This window comes from Diadema antillarum, unplaced genomic scaffold (assembly GCF_040938485.1).
Source record: "Diadema antillarum isolate AM-2024a unplaced genomic scaffold, OU_Dant_1.0 seq00001471_RagTag, whole genome shotgun sequence".
Taxonomy (NCBI): domain Eukaryota; kingdom Metazoa; phylum Echinodermata; class Echinoidea; order Diadematoida; family Diadematidae; genus Diadema; species Diadema antillarum.
The window spans coordinates 59,420-75,975 of record NW_027272210.1 but is presented as its reverse complement, the minus strand read 5'-3'; the positions used below and the strand labels follow the sequence as shown (position 1 = coordinate 75,975).

The window sequence follows — 16,556 nt, the reverse complement described above, 5'->3', positions numbered from 1 at the left end:
GCGACGATATACAATATTTGTACATGTACTAGCATTCAGATATAAGAACCAAATGTCATGCTGAAGAAATAATACATAGGATTGCCTGTGCAAAAATATTGTTAATGATGTTATTTTGTATTGAAATGATGAAAACTGCAGAAATAAAACCAACCAACCAAACAAACTTTGAAGCATGGATCCAAATACAGAGTTGGATAGCAAACGATTTATCGATATTTCCTTTCAGAAAAGGGATGGGAATATACAGCACTTGGTGTAGCATACATGTACACTGATACCTTCAATGATTTGAGGTACATGCATTGGTGGATCCAGGTGGGGGCGCACTGGGTTTTTTTCTTCTTTTTTTTTAAATAGATAAATAAAACGAAATAAAAAGAAAAATGGAGGGGGGCATGTGCACCCCCCCCCCTTTAATTTTGCAGAGGCACCTCCCCATTACAGAATACCTGGATCGGCCCCTGTAGTGTACTATCGTTGTAGTACTACATGTACAGTAGTAGAAAGTAACAAAGTGGTCTTCCGATACTCAGCATGGTGCACAATCATAATACTGTATACGCCGAATATTTCTTGAGGTTTCGCGAATTTCGCGAGTCAGCTGCTGTTCGCAAAATTGAAAACACACGAAAATATTGACTCTTAATGCCAATATGCATGTGACGTACGCGTATACATATTCTCCATTCAGTACAGGACTCCACGATTGCAAATTTAACCACTCGGGAAATTGTTGGGAAGTCCCGATTCACGAAAATTTAGATTCGCGAAATATATGGCATATACAGTACTCTTTATGTCACTTTTCCTTCAATGTAATACCACTCTTTATGTAAACTACATTTCGTGTTACCACTGTTCCTGCTGTTCTTACCCAGGGTGAGAGTTCATTATTTCCATGACTTTAAAGGGGGTTCCCCGCACCATGTTCAAGCTGAAATTGGAAGAAGTGAAATCAAACAGATAGTCCAGTTCCAGTTCCAGTCACAAAAGTAGAAGAATAATCTCTTCTTACTAATTTAGCAAGTATAACTTGTTCTTGGGGTGGGGTGAGGGATCTTAACAAAACAAAAGAAAAACAAAACAGGAAAAAAAAAATGTTCAGTAAAACAAACGGTTCTTTCCTGAGATTCTTCCCTTGTAAGCTGGGAGGGGTTGCCCCACCCCAGGACCTGTAATCCCCCCCCCCCCCCTTCTGCAGCCCCTGCAATGTGGTGATCCATGAACTGACATTGTTCTATTGTTCTTCTCCTTTTGTGAAAGTCGGCTTGAGCACAGTGTAGATTTAAAACAAAAACAAAAACAGAAAACTGCTACCCCAGATGAAACTAGGGACCTAGCTGGTCATGAGAACAAAGTCTAACTGCTAGCAGGTCAGAAAAAATAATAATAATGATAGGAAACCTGTGTTTTCTTCCGGTGGTGGCATGCCGTGTTTTTTTGCACAAACCCTAGAAAAAAATTGATTAAAAAATCATTAGTCTTTGTGTGTCTTCAGAAATCACTTTCGGCCCTCACAGTTCACCAACTTCTGACTAGTTGTCAACTGATGAATACACGTACCAGCATGATGGATAGTCTGTTACAGGTGAAGTTGTATTATGGAGCCTTAACACTGAGTCATACTAAGAGGTAGCAGTGGCAATACCAGACCATACTCAGTAAATACAGTGTACATAGATTAATGAATAGATGAATGAATGAATAAAAGAATGAATGAATGAATGAATGAATGAATGTATGTATGAGTGAATGAATGAATGAATGAATGAATGAATGTATGAATGGATGGATGGATGGATGGATGGATGGATGGATGGATGGATGGATGAATAAATGAATAAAATGAACAAATAAACAGATATATAGATATATAAATAGATAAATAAATGAATAAATAGATTATAACAAAACAAAACAAAGCAGAAATGGAGTCTTTAAGTACAAAGTTACTGGTTTTTTGTTTTGTTTTACATTTCAGTGTTCAGTGTAAGGCTAAACTGACACATTTTCTGTCCATTCTGTGTGAAGGGAATCTGATTTTGCTTTGATTTTTCATGGAAAAGAAAAAAATGGGGATGGGAAGAGAAATACCATCAATGGTGTCAATTCTTGGGCATTGTTACATTTGATAGACACGGGAAATCTTTCATGCAGACTCAGATGGTGACCATTACCTTCACACAAGATGTTCTCCCTTGAAGTCTGAACTGAGAATAGTTGGTCTGTTGTGAGCGGTGACACAACATTTTATTTGCTCCTGCAACAGTTGCTCCGGTCTTGTTTTCTCCAACGACTTAGGGTTAGGGTTAGGGTTGTGATAAAGTTTTGGGTTAAGTTGATGTGAGGATTAGGGTTAGGGTTGTGTTTGTGGATAGAATTTATGTTTGGTTTAGCGTTCAGATATTTCATGGGAACAATTGTCTCAGGAGCGAATGTCATAGAACCGTTGTTGCCGTCTAACGAGAGTGTTCTTCTTCACATTGTGCATGTGACACATTTTGCTACGAGTGCAGACATTTGTGCTGTTCAACAGATATTACTTGATAGTAGGCCTAATAACTAAAGTGAACCCGTGGGCATCACAGAGTGATGGATTGGGTGCACTTCACGAGCTTGACACCCACGAGTCATACAGCCAACAAGTTACTAGTAACAAGCTCACGAGTCAGGGTGCACGTCACGAGACCGACACCCACGAGTCATACAGCCTACGAGTCATACAGCTCACCAAGTCATACAGCCCATGAGTTATACAGCTCACGAGTCATACAGCCCATGAGTTATACAGCTCACGAGTCATTATACAGCCCATTAGGTTGACACAGAAGCTAACAAGGCCTACGAGACCGACACATTAAGCCCCGTGTTATATCTGTCGAACTCGTGGGCTGTTTTTACCTAGTGTAGAACTCATGGGCTTTATTTGCCCAGTGTCGAACTCATGGGCTGTATGACTCGTTAGCTGTATGACTCTTGGACTTGTTTTCAATGTCGAACTCGTGAGCTGTATGACTCGTGGGTGTCGGTCTAGTGGGATGACCCCACGAGTCACACAGTCCACGAACTCGACATCAAGTACAATAGGCCTACGAGCTACACGGTCCACGAGCTAGACACAAAGTCTTATTTGCCTATTGTCTAACTCGTGTGCCTGTTTTACTTGGTGTCTATCTCGCCGGCTCTATGACTCGTGGGTGTGCCGAAATGACTCGTGGGCCTTTTTATCCAATCTCTAGATCGTGGGTCGTATGAATCGCGGGTTTCTAACTCGTGGATGACACCGACGTATCACTGATGGAGTGATGGTGTTGACAATGTTGATATCGATCCTCTGACGTTGGTGGTTTTTTACATTCCCTAAAAAAAAAATGATAATAATAATAAAACAAAGTGCAGTGCCGGGCCAACGTTATTCCCACAGAATAAAGCCGGCAATATTATCATTTCAGCCTAAAAATAGAAAAGGGATATTACCCACAGTTCCTGTTCGAATTATTCTGTGTTTCAAAAAGCCAAAGTCAACCAAATTTGTTTAAAGATGACAATACCCATATCGAGAAAGCATCTGCACTAACTGCGTAATTCTCTCTACATGATAGCAACAGCGACTTTTCCGCCCTTTTTGTCCGGATATGCCCCTAGGAAATTATGTTAAGAGCTCTGCTGACACTGACACAGTTTTTTTGGCTAGGGGTCTGGGGAAACAGGATAAATAGGCCTACATGTATGTTTATATACGTAGGTAAGCCCGTATCTGCAAATTGGTAGGAATAAAGGAAAAAATATATTATTTATGTTTTAGTAGAACAATCATAAAGAATCACATTATTTACAATGATTTGCATGATTATGATAACTAAATCACAGAAACTTTGACCAAGAGAATGGATAGTCTTGTCAGAGAATGTTTCATAAAATTATCCTTTCATAATTTTCCAATGTTTTTATAACTGCCTGTTTCATTTATAACTGTGTTTCACTTTTTTCTACTTTCTAGAAAGACTTCTTCAGTTATTCGTTATAGCGAGTGCAGACTTCATATTGGTTGCTATGTCTGCTGCTGTCCTATTTTTAACTTATTTTGATACTCAAAGTGCAACAACATCTGAGTATTTTCCCCTCTTTCCTGCGTTTGGGGAAAACTCTGTCAGCTCAACATACCCTCGGTTTAACATTCACATAATTCAACTCGGTTCAAAGTGCCTATAACTGTTTTTTTTTTTCATTGTCTGACGGTAAATTACCGCATTGATAGCTTAACGACCACCTCTTCCGCTTGTCTATAGAAAGCTTTGGTGCACTATAAAGTTAAACCATGAAGGTGTTATATATAGAAGGAGTGGAATCTGTTCGCATTTTTTTTTTTTTTTTTTGCGAATTTTTGCGTAGGATCTGTAGCATGACAATATTATGCGTAACTGGCTTTGATGTTCCCTGCTCCACTAGCTGCTATTCGACAGCGTTTGGGTATAGATAGCGGCCAAATGATTCATGTTTAATTTCACAAATTTTGAGCCATATTTCAGAGGAAATGTTAAAAATCCTCTGCGGAACTTCAGATGATACATGTTTATTTTACGATACAAATCTTTCAAAGTTTGTTTGTTTGTTTTTTTTCAAATCTTGTTATTAATGCCCAGGGAATTAAAAAAAGGAAAAAGAATGAAAAAATAAAAAAATATTAGCTATGAAAAGTTACATTCAACGGTCTTGCGCACATTTCGTGCATTTTGTTCGCCAAGTTGAGCGTTTGAATGTTAAATCTGACGGATAACATCATTTGCTTTTCACTATTTCTTCATGTATACTATCTAACAATAAAGAAGTAAAATTCTACTGATTTTCATTCGTGCGTTCTGTTCTTTGCACACTTGTGAGATCGCTGAAAAAAAATGAAAGGGACAGCGACCTGCTGTTGGCGAGGTTTGCTCATTGATCTCTGCTATTAATAGAGATAAGTGGGTTTACTGTCATTTATAGGAATGATGCAGGTTTTTAACAGAAGCGTTCCCTTTTGTCTAAGCAAAGGGCGCGTAACCTTTCTGCGGCGCGGAGCTTTGGTACAAAATGAGAGGTTCTGCCTTCCTCTCCTGTTTAGTAACTCCCTGGTGAAACATTTTATGTTGTGGCGCTTAATTAGTTGGTGAAGAGTGCTCTACAACTGCAGAGTTTCACTAATTCACTCTCAAGTTCGCCGGACGATCCGACCAGACGACACCGAGTTGAAATCGTAGCCGGTAACAATATGGCGGAAGGAAAGAGCCGCACTTTCTTGTGGTGTGTCCCTCGCTCGATCTCCTCTGCGTTGACGAAGTGTCTCACCGCCACGAAGGATCTCGAAGTCTGGTTCGAGCCGTTCTTCTTCTGCTTCGTTGCCAGACTCGACGCCAAGAAGCGACTCGGGGTCGATTTGCCCAGAAGTTACCATGGTAACGAGGACGTTTTCCAGGAAGTAGCCGACTTGCTGAAGAGTTTTTCGCACTGCACTTTTAAACCGGATCATCTCGCGTAAGTATAAAGACAAGCTTGAAAAGAGGCCTGCTCAAATTTGATTAATTGGTTGTATCATAGCTATATGTTACAAGGATATCATCTCTTTGGTCTAAACGACACTCAATGCGTAACTGTTGATCGTACATACCTCATACGATTACACAATTTAAGATTGTTCAAGAATATGTCACGAACTCATGTAGAGTGATGGCAACATGACTTTGAATTACACACACCTTGTAATGTGCTCAAGGTTTTTCTTGCAACACCAGTGTTTTAAAGCAAAGAAGTGAACAAGAGGGAATCAGCTGAAATTTAACACAATAAGTTTGTTTTCAGAAATTTCCACAGTTGAGCATTGCAACGGCAACCCGTGTGAGATAATCTTAAAGGGAAACTGAAATGTGTCGAGAAAATAACGTTTTAAGGAACTATTGATATCACTCATACACGTAACGTATGGAAATTACACGACGTGATGTTATCGCCACATAATTCTCTTCAATCGTTTGAACTAAAGGATACATTTTTTTCAGAAATGATCAACTACGTATGACTGACCTTTCAAAGCAGACTCCCCTTCTAACACAGAAAAAGTCGTGATTTGATCGTAATAGTGTGCCTTGAATTATTCCAAGCCAATCAATTATGTTTCACTTTCATTTATTGCAAATGAATGCAATGAAACTCTGTATGAAAGCCATAAGCAGTGAAAGTTTAAGTGGTTATAATAATTATCATCATTTAATCCTGAATGCGATTGTGTCCGATACCAGTATTTCTTGAAAACATTGCTTGACTTTCGTATTCTTTCTTGAACTTTTGATAAACGTTTTACGATTCTGTTTAGTTGTTGCTAGTTTATTTGTTTTGAGAGTCACTTCGAACATGAATGGAGATTCACTTTAGATTGCCACAGCTCCGTCCTCACATGCCGGACAGAAATACTTCTACGGATGAAAGATTTTCCTTGTTCCCGTCAAGTGATACTATACTTCCTCCCGCCATGCTTAGATGATTAAACTTCAACAATCGCACCAATAATGGACAAACCGTGCACTGGATCATTCCTTTCTAGGACCTGTTCATATAAGTACTATAGTAAATTGTAGAGCGCTATTTTGAAACATGCACGTTCAAGTTGGCGGAAGTTGATCATGACTTTGTTGTCATAGAGTAATCGAAGCTCCATAGTAGAACCTAATATGGAACTTGTCCATTTCAGGTTTGTGTTTATCGAATAATATTGTCGCAACCACATCTGATACCACATGTGCATGTGCAATGATGTGTCAAGTTATTATGCTCACTCGTGATGTTTACCAAATGATATTGGTTTCAGCCACATTATGCATATGAGAATGTAATCAACTCTTTCACCATGCTTACATAATCTCACTAAAAATAAATGACATGGTTTGCGTCTGTCCCGGGGGTCGGTATTTCAGCGGCGCTACGCGTCCCCCCCCCCCCAAAAAAAAAGTTTCCCAAATAAATAAATAAATAAATAAATAAATAAATAAATAAAAATAAAATCATGCAATATAAGCGATCCTTTCGTTTTATCTCATGTCAAAAGGAGCAATGTGGGTCTATGAGAGACATGTGAGGTTTTGACATTACTTCATTTTAATTGTCATAATGTCGTTGCTAATTAGTCGCTGTTCCCCCCCCCTTCTTCTTTCATACCACTGAATCGACAGCGACGCTGACATTGAAATAAACATTGTCGATGGCACTTATCAAGTTGAATTGCAACAGAGTTTTGCTCTTCTTGAAATGGCGAGTTTCATATTGAAAAAAAAAAGATTCCTTGACTCTTTCAAAATACTTGTAACAGCTAAGTGATCAAATTCATATTCACTATTGCAATATTGTCATGATGCGATTTCCGCTATATTTTTGTGGGTTTATCTGTATTTCCTTCCTTGCTCAGGTACGAGTCTGTGAAAGAGCGATTGGAAGGAACACAGGGTGATCACGTGTTCGTCAAGGATATGGGTTTTGCGATGGGAAAGAACGACCTGGCTTGCATCCCGTCGGATTACAAGCACACCTTTCTTATTCGCCATCCACTGCGTGTCCTGAAATCCAACCGCAAGGCCATGTTCGATCAATTCTCTCAACTCGGGATGCTGGAGGGAGACGCGGCAGACGAACAGACCTTCGACCTCGAGCGGGATGACCCCTACATGACACCCGGGCTCCTTTTCAAGGATCTCTACGACGTCTGGAATCACGTCCGTGAAAACTTCGACGAAGACCCGATCATCATGGATGCCGACGACATCCTGTCGAACCCCGCCGAAATGCTGTCGAAGTACTGCCGAGCGGTCGGGCTTCCGTACGACGAAGCGCTTCTGAAATTCCGGGAAGACCTCGACGTCTTTCAAATTTGGAAGGCGCCAATCGAAGCCGAAGAACTGCGAATGACCGTTTCGGCATTTTCCGGAACCGCGACGAGCAGTGTCGAGTTCATGTCGGCCAAACCCATGCCTTCACGTGAGGAGATGACGCCTGACGTCACCAGGTGCTCTGACCAGATTATTGCCTACTATGAGGAGATGTACGAATTCCGGATGAAGGTTTAAAAACACAGAATTTCCATTCTGTTATAATGCATGCTCTGCATGTAAAATGTATTGGGAGCTATGCTGCATATAATCTTTTGCATCTCAGTCTAGAGACGCGATATCTGATTATGTTATCATTCATATTATAATCATAACCAAATGCATGTAATCGTGAACGAACTACATGTACAAGAAAAAGGGCATTATGATAATTAGCAAGAATGTGATAATGAAAATTGTTGCGAATATATAGGATTGTACACCAGTATAACAGCGTACTAACTAAAGGGAACTAACACTATGACACACTCTCTGCTTCATTTATTATACCCTCTGAAGCAAGGGCGAACACACTGCGACGGAGAAGTTTGATTACAAGAGCGTATTTCAACAAGAGCAGCGACGACAATTTTGAAGTTACAGAATCCGATGTAGTCGTCTCGTGGTCGCAAATGACTGCACCCATATATACTTGTATTATTTGACTAATAGATTTACCTGTTTCCGTGAAGTGATATTGGTTTCATATTATTTAATTCACACACACTCTCTTCTCCTCATTATTCGCTCGCATTTGGCTTTAGTTATGTGACAACGAAGGAAGCATAATCGTTATGAGCACTCTACCACGGGACTCACAGTTTGAGGTTCCATCCGAATGAACGAAGGTACTAAAACTACTAAGACATCTGCGCGTGACCCATAATTCATGTCATCCAAGCTGGAGGAAGTTGATTCCATGATAGAATTCGAGATAAAGCCTGTTTTGTTCCTTTTGATTATTTAAACGAAATAATTAATGGCATGAGCGTTCTCAGCAAGCTTTTTGGCATTGTGAATTTGACCCCCCCCCCCCCCATCAGACACCGTGTAAATGGAATGACATTCAAGTTATTGAAATTTCAATACGTATGCGTCGCTCCAGAAACTTTATTGGTTTCTAAAGGAAAATTTGAAAAAAAGAATCAGCTCATGATATGCATAACAATAACAAACCTAAAAGGATGGTTCAGTTTTGGTTGAGATTGGGCTTCAATCTACTATGAATTATGTTAGGGCATATTATTCTAAGAGGAATTCACATTTTATTTAACGAAAATATGTTTTGAAATGGCCGAGATATCTAAAACAAAGCTATCATAACAAAAGGTGGGACCCACCTTTTATTAGAATCGCTTTGTTTTACTTTGTTTTTTAATATATCGGCCATTTCAAAACCGATGTTTATGAAATAAACTTTGAATGCCTCTTAGAATTGTATAGTCTTTAACATTTCATAAAGCGCTTTCTAAGTTTCTCGTAAAAAGTTAAAAACTGAATCGTTATCTAAACTAATACTATAAGAGGAATTCTTAGTGTCAAAGACTGTTTTAACATGAATGATTAATTTGTTTGTTGTTTGTTTGTTTGTTTTCATTGGGTTTTTTTATAAGTGTTTACTGCATCGCGTGGTATACGAAAAATTTTAGACAAGACTGACTTCTGGAAGCAAGCATGCATATTAAGGTTATGAGTGCTGGTGACTAGAAATCTCCTTCTATCGGAAAGTTGTCACCAGTGGTAAATAGGTTGAAGCATTTACACCTTATGTAAAGGGAATATTACAAAATAGGTATTAAAGATCGGATTAGATTCTGCTCTCTTATGCACTTTTGTGCCCTATACAAAATTATCATCATGTGCGATACCCATTGCACGTGATGGTACATTTTCAGAGTAATCTATGGCAGATATACGGCTACTGAGTAACCAAATTCACGAATCTTATTATGATTTATCACTCCAGTGACCCGTAGTACAAATGTACATTGAACTTACAATGATTATGGAGGTCAAACTGTGCTAACAAAGCAATTTAAGGATAATCATGGTAAGAGGGTGTGAGATAGGAGTTTATCGCACCAGGATGAACACTGCTGAGCTCACAAACCAGTGTGAACCGCAATGTGTGTGAATAATGGTTGATGCACTTTAATTTCTTGTTCTGTAATAAATTGAAATGTTCTCTTTTGCATCTACGAGACAAATCTACACTACTTTGTATGATGATTTATGTCAATTTGTGAGACTGTCGAAATGAATTTGGTCGCATATCGTAATGATTTCATATAATCAGGTCCTGCTACTGCAGCATATTGTGTGAGGTACTGTATGCACTGCACTGGTGAAGAAATTTGAAAAAAAAATTACTGTATTAATATGGTCAAGGATATAATTGTCTCAATCGCTCTCTGGTTTTCGCCATTATCGTTTCCATCCACAGTTAATCTGATAGAATTCGATATAAAAAGAAATGCAAAAAAAAAACATTATGAACGATGTACGACGCATTATAGCTTTATAGTTTTTCGGTTTGTTTCGTTTCAACTTGTTTTGTTTCATTCTGTTTTGTTTTGTTTAATTTTGTTTTTATCCAACAGACGAGATTGGCTGCCTTCAAAAGCGTACATTCAATATACTTTAAGAGTATACTACATTATACTATGTCATATCATACAACGTATACTGATGAAAGTAATTCATATAATAATTATGCCAAGATTTTTTGATCATCATTTTAATGCTGCATTGACAATGGAATTCAGAAATAAAAGTGAATTGAACCGACCTGAACGATGTATCACGAAGCATACTTTCATTGTCAAGCTGTAATCTCTCATAGCTTACTGTAGCTATTCAGACATCGTTTTGTATTGTATTTTCTCTTTTTGATCAGATCCTAACTGCTGGTTTTGTGTCTTCCTCTTTTCGATGAGCCATACAGACGCCACGCCATTCAAAGTTCGAAAAACACTGTGTCACGTCACTCACGTGACAGGAAGCCCCGTTCCAGCGAACTATGCTGACAACCACTGCACTGGCTCCGTGTACAATTTAACTATAACGTCTTGTCATTGTTGACTCTGTGGCAAAATTTGTATAACAATACTTTATGAGAAAGATCAATACCAAACCTGCACCTACATATCAAAGGTTAAACTATAATATTCATACTACAATGTATTATAGAATAAATTAGCATAGGCATTTACTATGAGTATTTCAATTGTCATTGATAGTTTAATGCATGCAGTTTTATTGTCATTTGACTTTAACGAGTTTCAGGTGTGACAAAACATCAACAGCAGCTCTGAGCGACTTGAAAGGAAATGTCCTGATTGGTCGCGTCATGAGCGCATACAGTTGCAGGGCAGGGCAGGGTTCAGTAGTTAGTAAAGGGGGCTGGGTGAAAGACTATAGGAGGCAGGGTAGGTCAGCTGCTGCTGCCCTGCAAAATATCGCTCTCTTGGCTGCTGGATTTGGTATCGGAAGGACGTGTGAACCCCTTTCTTTCTAGAACCAAGAACCTGCTCTCAGCCCTCAGGAGCCGAATACTCGGTAAGTCCAACCTCTGTGGTAAGTCGTATATTGACTGGATATTTGTATAAATCACAAATCAAATGGCAAACCCTGATGCTGTTTTCCCGTCGGTCTGGCCACCTCAAACGGGAGACTGCTTCACTGGCGACGAATGCGTCCATCAGGGTAGGATCGCCCATTGGATGGTAGGGCAACATTTCGTCCAGATATGTCTGGGACAAGATGCAAGAGGCTCTGCTAAAATTTGCGTATAGGCAGGCCTAGGCTCGAGTGTGCCTATAACAGACGGACAGACGGACTTTTCCATCTACTCTTTCACTAGAGCATACTATAAAGTAGTGGCCGGAGCTGATGTACCTTTGGGACACAGCTAGTAGAGTAGGTTAAAGGGAAGGCGTCACCAGCATTCTCCACCTTGTTTTCTTTGCAGGGGCAAGCAGGCAGGTTCAAATTACGGCACACAGGTTACACGTCCCATTCCGCTGTTTCGAGACTCTTTTGTTCAGCGGCAGCCATAAATAAGTTGCGTGAGCATAACCATCAGTATAGGGGCCTATATAGGAACATGTGATGTCCTCAGATTTCCCACTCTCCATCAGTGTATGAGATAACCCTATTTCTTTCAAAGGGCAGCTTGGTAAGTCTTTTACTGACTGGGTATATATCTATATCACGAATCATATTATAGCATAAATAACCCTGAGGTGGTGAATTTCCGTCGATCTGGCCACCTCAAACGGGAAACTACTTCAATACCTATGATTAGATATACTGACGCACTTCTCAGAGCTTTGATTCACATCTCTCCAGTCCCTGCCTTATCCAATTAATGATCCGAGTAATTACAATTTTTACATATATTTAGTAGAGAACAATATATTTCAGATAGTTCGTTTCACCTTGCAGAAACACACACACGCACACATCAATTAGATACATATAAAATAATCAAGTTCAGTGAAAAAAAAAAGTGGCTGAACAAAAAGAGAAACAGTGAATTGGAGGAACGATTTATAATAGGTAGGTAGATAGATAGATAGATAGATAGATAGATATAGATATAGGTATATGTCATTCCTCCCTCTGTAACTTACTCTTTCGTCTTTTCTCCATGCATATATCTGGCTGATCGAGAGACAGACAGACAGACAGACAGAACAGGAGTGGCAGAGCTGCTTTTCTTATTTGAATAGAGTAAACATTCATCGTGGTCACTGTTTGGACTTTGAACCACCTCTTGCAAACGTTCTTTCCACTCAACGATAAAGTTGCCTTTATAGCACGATTCCCCAAGTTGACTTTGATTTTTTTTTTAAAGTATAAATTATGATTTAATTTCCTTTCAATAAAAGTCGACTTCGAAATGGCATGGAATAGAGGACTTAAAGAGAAAATCAGACGAACAGAAAGACAGAGGTTGCATCAAAATTAGATGCAGAATAAGAATTTCCTCGATGCCTGCTTCACAAAACAGTACATCAGTCGCAATTAACTACATTCGAAAATTTGGAAGAGATTACGATATTAGCCTTACTATAGTCTCCCGCTGACACGTACATGAATTTCATTTGATATCCATTTTTTACATGAATAGATGAGATTAAGATGAATATAATCGGACAGGTAGTAAGAAAGTTATGTAATTTTAAGTATCAAATTTTTTTGACGGAATAGTAATCTTGGACGCAGGTAATATTTCTCCTTATTTTTTCAAAGCAGCAGCAGCAATGATAATAATAATAATAATAATAATAATAATAATAATAATAATAATGATAATAATAATAATAATAATAATAATAACAATAATGATAATGATAATAATATCTACCAATGGTCAAAATGACTGATCAAGCTCAGACTGTTCAAAGTGCAAACACTATTGAATTTGCGCTAGAACACCCCTTTAATTAGAAGTATAGGGCAGCGACAATCGTATCATTTTTTGATTGACTTATACTGTCTATCAGAGCCAACCTGTTCATGGTGTCGAACTACTATGAGCGGTGACAAAGTCCACTATATGAGGTGCGCTTGACAACAGAGACCTCGGTCATTCACAAGTTCATGCAGATATTATTTCATTACAAGATGCAATTGTCTACATAGTCAGCAAAGTCAAAGGCAAGCATGCAATAACTGAGTAACTTCCGTTATGATTACTCCTCTTGGCGTGTGTAAATATCACAGTAATTCTTATAGCGATTACGTTGTGTCTTGTGATCGCAGATCGACGCATTCGCAGTACATGCATTTCCAGCTTGTCTGAAATAAAGACAACGAGAGTTGATTAAACCCGTAACCTACTAAGGGCCAATTTACTGGCCCAACACTATTTTTGACATATTTTTATTCACATTTTCTGACTAAATTTGTACCCTTAACATAAGTGCTAGCTGAAACCTACTTAGTTCTATCTCCTAAATAAACAAAAACAGGAATGTCTTCAAAAAGTGAAATTTTAGGGGCAAAATGATGTCAAATTATGCTATTTTTGAAAATGTACCACAAAAAAAGATAGTATGTGGGACTACACGACAATTTTCAATCTTTCCCATACAAATAGAGATGAAAGGAGGTAAATAACTGGAACTTTCATGTAAGATTCCTGACAAGTGCCTCTACAACATAACCACAAAAAGTTGAGAAACAAAGCATAAACTTAGAAGAAATATAATTTTTCATAATTTTTCTGAAAAATGATTATTTTCTCAAGGTCAAATTTCATTTTTGGTGTCAGTTTATGTCAAATTAGTTGATAAAATCATTCTGAAACTTTTGAGATGAAAAAATTCAACATTTTCTCTTGAAAATGATATATTGCATCGTATTTAGGCCTAGTAGCAAAAATATATATTTTTGTTTATTTTTTGAAAATTTGAATACCCCAAAAATGTGTAACGCCCAAAAAACCCTTCAGCGGGTTAATTAAAAGATATTCTGCATTTCAATATGGAGTCCTTTGACAATAGGGTATTTCCGTCACATGTAGCTACACCAACTGCTGGTATGGCGTCTGACCCCAGTGGAACTCCTCCCGAGGCACGGAGCCGTACCATCATGTGGTGCGTGCCGCGCACCATTTCCAGTGCCGTGACGAAGTGTCTTTCCGCCATCGACGGCATCGAGGTGTGGTTCGAACCTTACTTCTACTGCCTGGCTACGGAGACAGTGAGTGCCAGCGACCTCAACCTAACGATCCCGAAGGAATACGAAGGGAACGAAAAATTCTTCCAGCAGGCAGCGGACCATCTTCGGGGCGTATGGAGATGCAACGCCCTCAAGCCTCAACACTTGTCGTAAGTATACATGCACCCAATCAACATGGCTCCATTTCCGCTGTTATACATGTACCCCGTCCTCTATGATAATGTGAAAAACAATCAATTCATCAGACGGTTGACGTTGACACGTATAGTGGTCTTGGTCATGATTGCCATCAGACGATGCACGCAATTAATCATTTAAAGCTATATTTATCTTCCCCTCAGTTTTATTGAGTGGACAAAAAAGAAGAAGAAAGAAAGCCCAAAACAGAAACAAAACAAACAGGTACATAAAACGTGACTCCAGCATCAATTGACCACACCTACTAGCCACGTATCACCTCCTTTACAGGGAGGAAAAAGAAACTCATTTCCATCGTCAAGTTTGTAACAATTTTGTATCATTTGGCTATGGAAAATAAATGAAAAGAAAGTTTGTTTTTATATGAACAGAGTAAAGTCAGATATTTCGATGTGATCAAGACGGTAGAATGCCCTTTAAAAAGGAATGATAATTCATAAATAGCATGAATCGACCAGAATAGACCCAAAAGGCACTAAAATAACATCATGTCGTTTCACCTGAAATCTTCCTTGCAGATACGCGTCCATCCAGCGTTTCCTTGAGCGTTCTACAGGCAAGCATGTTTTCGTGAAGGATATGGGTACCGCGATGAAAAGCTGTAATTTTGAATTTCTGCCCAAAGGATACAAGCACACATTCCTCATCAGACACCCTCTCCGAGTGTTCACGTCACTACGCAAGGCGACCCACACAACGCTTAGTGAGCTGGGCGTGCTCCGCGGTGAATCTCCAGAAGAGAACACTTTTGATGTAGGGCGGGACTATCCATTCATGGATCCCTTCCAGCTGGCTTTCGGTGAGCTCTACGAACTCTGGAAGTATGTTCGCGAGAATCTCGACAGTAACCCGATCGTGGTCGATGCCGACGACCTGTTGTCGAATCCAGCCGAACTGTTGCCGAAGTACTGCGAAGCTATCGGGCTACCTTACGACGAATCATTGTTGAAGTGGGACGCATCCATGGCGTTGACTGATAAATGGAATGTTGCCGGAGAGGATTTGATCGGAAGCATCAAAGGTTTCTACGACAGGGCATTAACGACCGGGATATTTGCGCCTCCGGGTCCCATGCCTTCTCGGGATCATGTGACTCCTGACGTCATCAGATGCACGGATACAGTCATGAAATACTACGACGAACTTTATCAATCAAGACTAAAAGTGTAATGTACACTATTTGCTTCTGTTTTCGTTTTTTCTGTTAAAGTAACAAATAGATGCAAAAAAGAAAAGAAAAAAAAAAGTCTGTCAATTCCGTAAGATAAGTGACCACGGAATACACTGCTGTTGATAAGACAATATAATATAGGACGGATTATAATCGTAAATATTCGCACATCGAGTGGAATTAGCTTCATCAGTCACTTTGAATTTGGGTTGATTAAGAGAGGGGACTTGTTTGTTTTTATTTTGCTGTTTGTTGTTGTTGATGATGTTGTTTTGGCTATTTGGAAACAGCATATGGACCTTATGAAAACATTTGCTCTTGTAATTTATGCTGCAGTATTTATATTTTTTGTATCTTAATATGCTGTTTTTTCTTATTCATTTATTTTTTGTCGTTGCTTATACTATGATTGTTATCTTTCATTCTGTGAATAAAACATACACACACAAAAAAAAACAACATTTGCTTGAAAAGTCTCAGCTTCACTTTTCCAAAAGGATGCATTTCTACGGAAATAGAGATTGTCAATAGGATAGTCTCCCTGAATGCGTCATCTCAGCAACTTCTGTAAATAGTTTTAAAGGCATTATTTACCATTTGCAGAC

The 16,556-nt window shown here is 39.0% G+C and overlaps 2 protein-coding genes across 2 annotated transcripts; both read left to right on the top strand.

The window, feature by feature from the left end:
- Nucleotides 1-4,321: 4,321 nt before the first annotated feature.
- LOC139709794 (uncharacterized) lies at nucleotides 4,322-8,090 on the top strand. The gene is made up of 3 exons (XM_071621756.1): nucleotides 4,322-4,327; nucleotides 5,147-5,514; nucleotides 7,436-8,090. Exons 1-3 carry the CDS (start codon nucleotides 4,322-4,324, stop codon nucleotides 8,088-8,090), a joined length of 1,029 nt encoding a protein of 342 aa, XP_071477857.1.
- Nucleotides 8,091-11,417: 3,327 nt separating this feature from the next.
- LOC139709800 (uncharacterized) lies at nucleotides 11,418-15,950 on the top strand. The gene is made up of 3 exons (XM_071621762.1): nucleotides 11,418-11,450; nucleotides 14,425-14,731; nucleotides 15,299-15,950. Exons 2-3 carry the CDS (start codon nucleotides 14,442-14,444, stop codon nucleotides 15,948-15,950), a joined length of 942 nt encoding a protein of 313 aa, XP_071477863.1. The 5' UTR covers nucleotides 11,418-11,450; nucleotides 14,425-14,441.
- The last annotated feature ends 606 nt before the right edge of the window (nucleotides 15,951-16,556 follow it).

Excerpts from the sequence above, each read along its gene's own strand:
- LOC139709794 (XM_071621756.1), top strand. Across the intron at positions 5,515-7,435 it reads TTTAAACCGGATCATCTCGC|GTACGAGTCTGTGAAAGAGC; the intron begins GTAAGTATAAAG and ends TTCCTTGCTCAG.
- LOC139709800 (XM_071621762.1), top strand. The coding sequence starts at position 14,442 with ATGGCGTCTGACCCCAGTGGAACTCCTCCCGAGGCACGGAGCCGTACC. Across the intron at positions 14,732-15,298 it reads CTCAAGCCTCAACACTTGTC|ATACGCGTCCATCCAGCGTT; the intron begins GTAAGTATACAT and ends TCTTCCTTGCAG.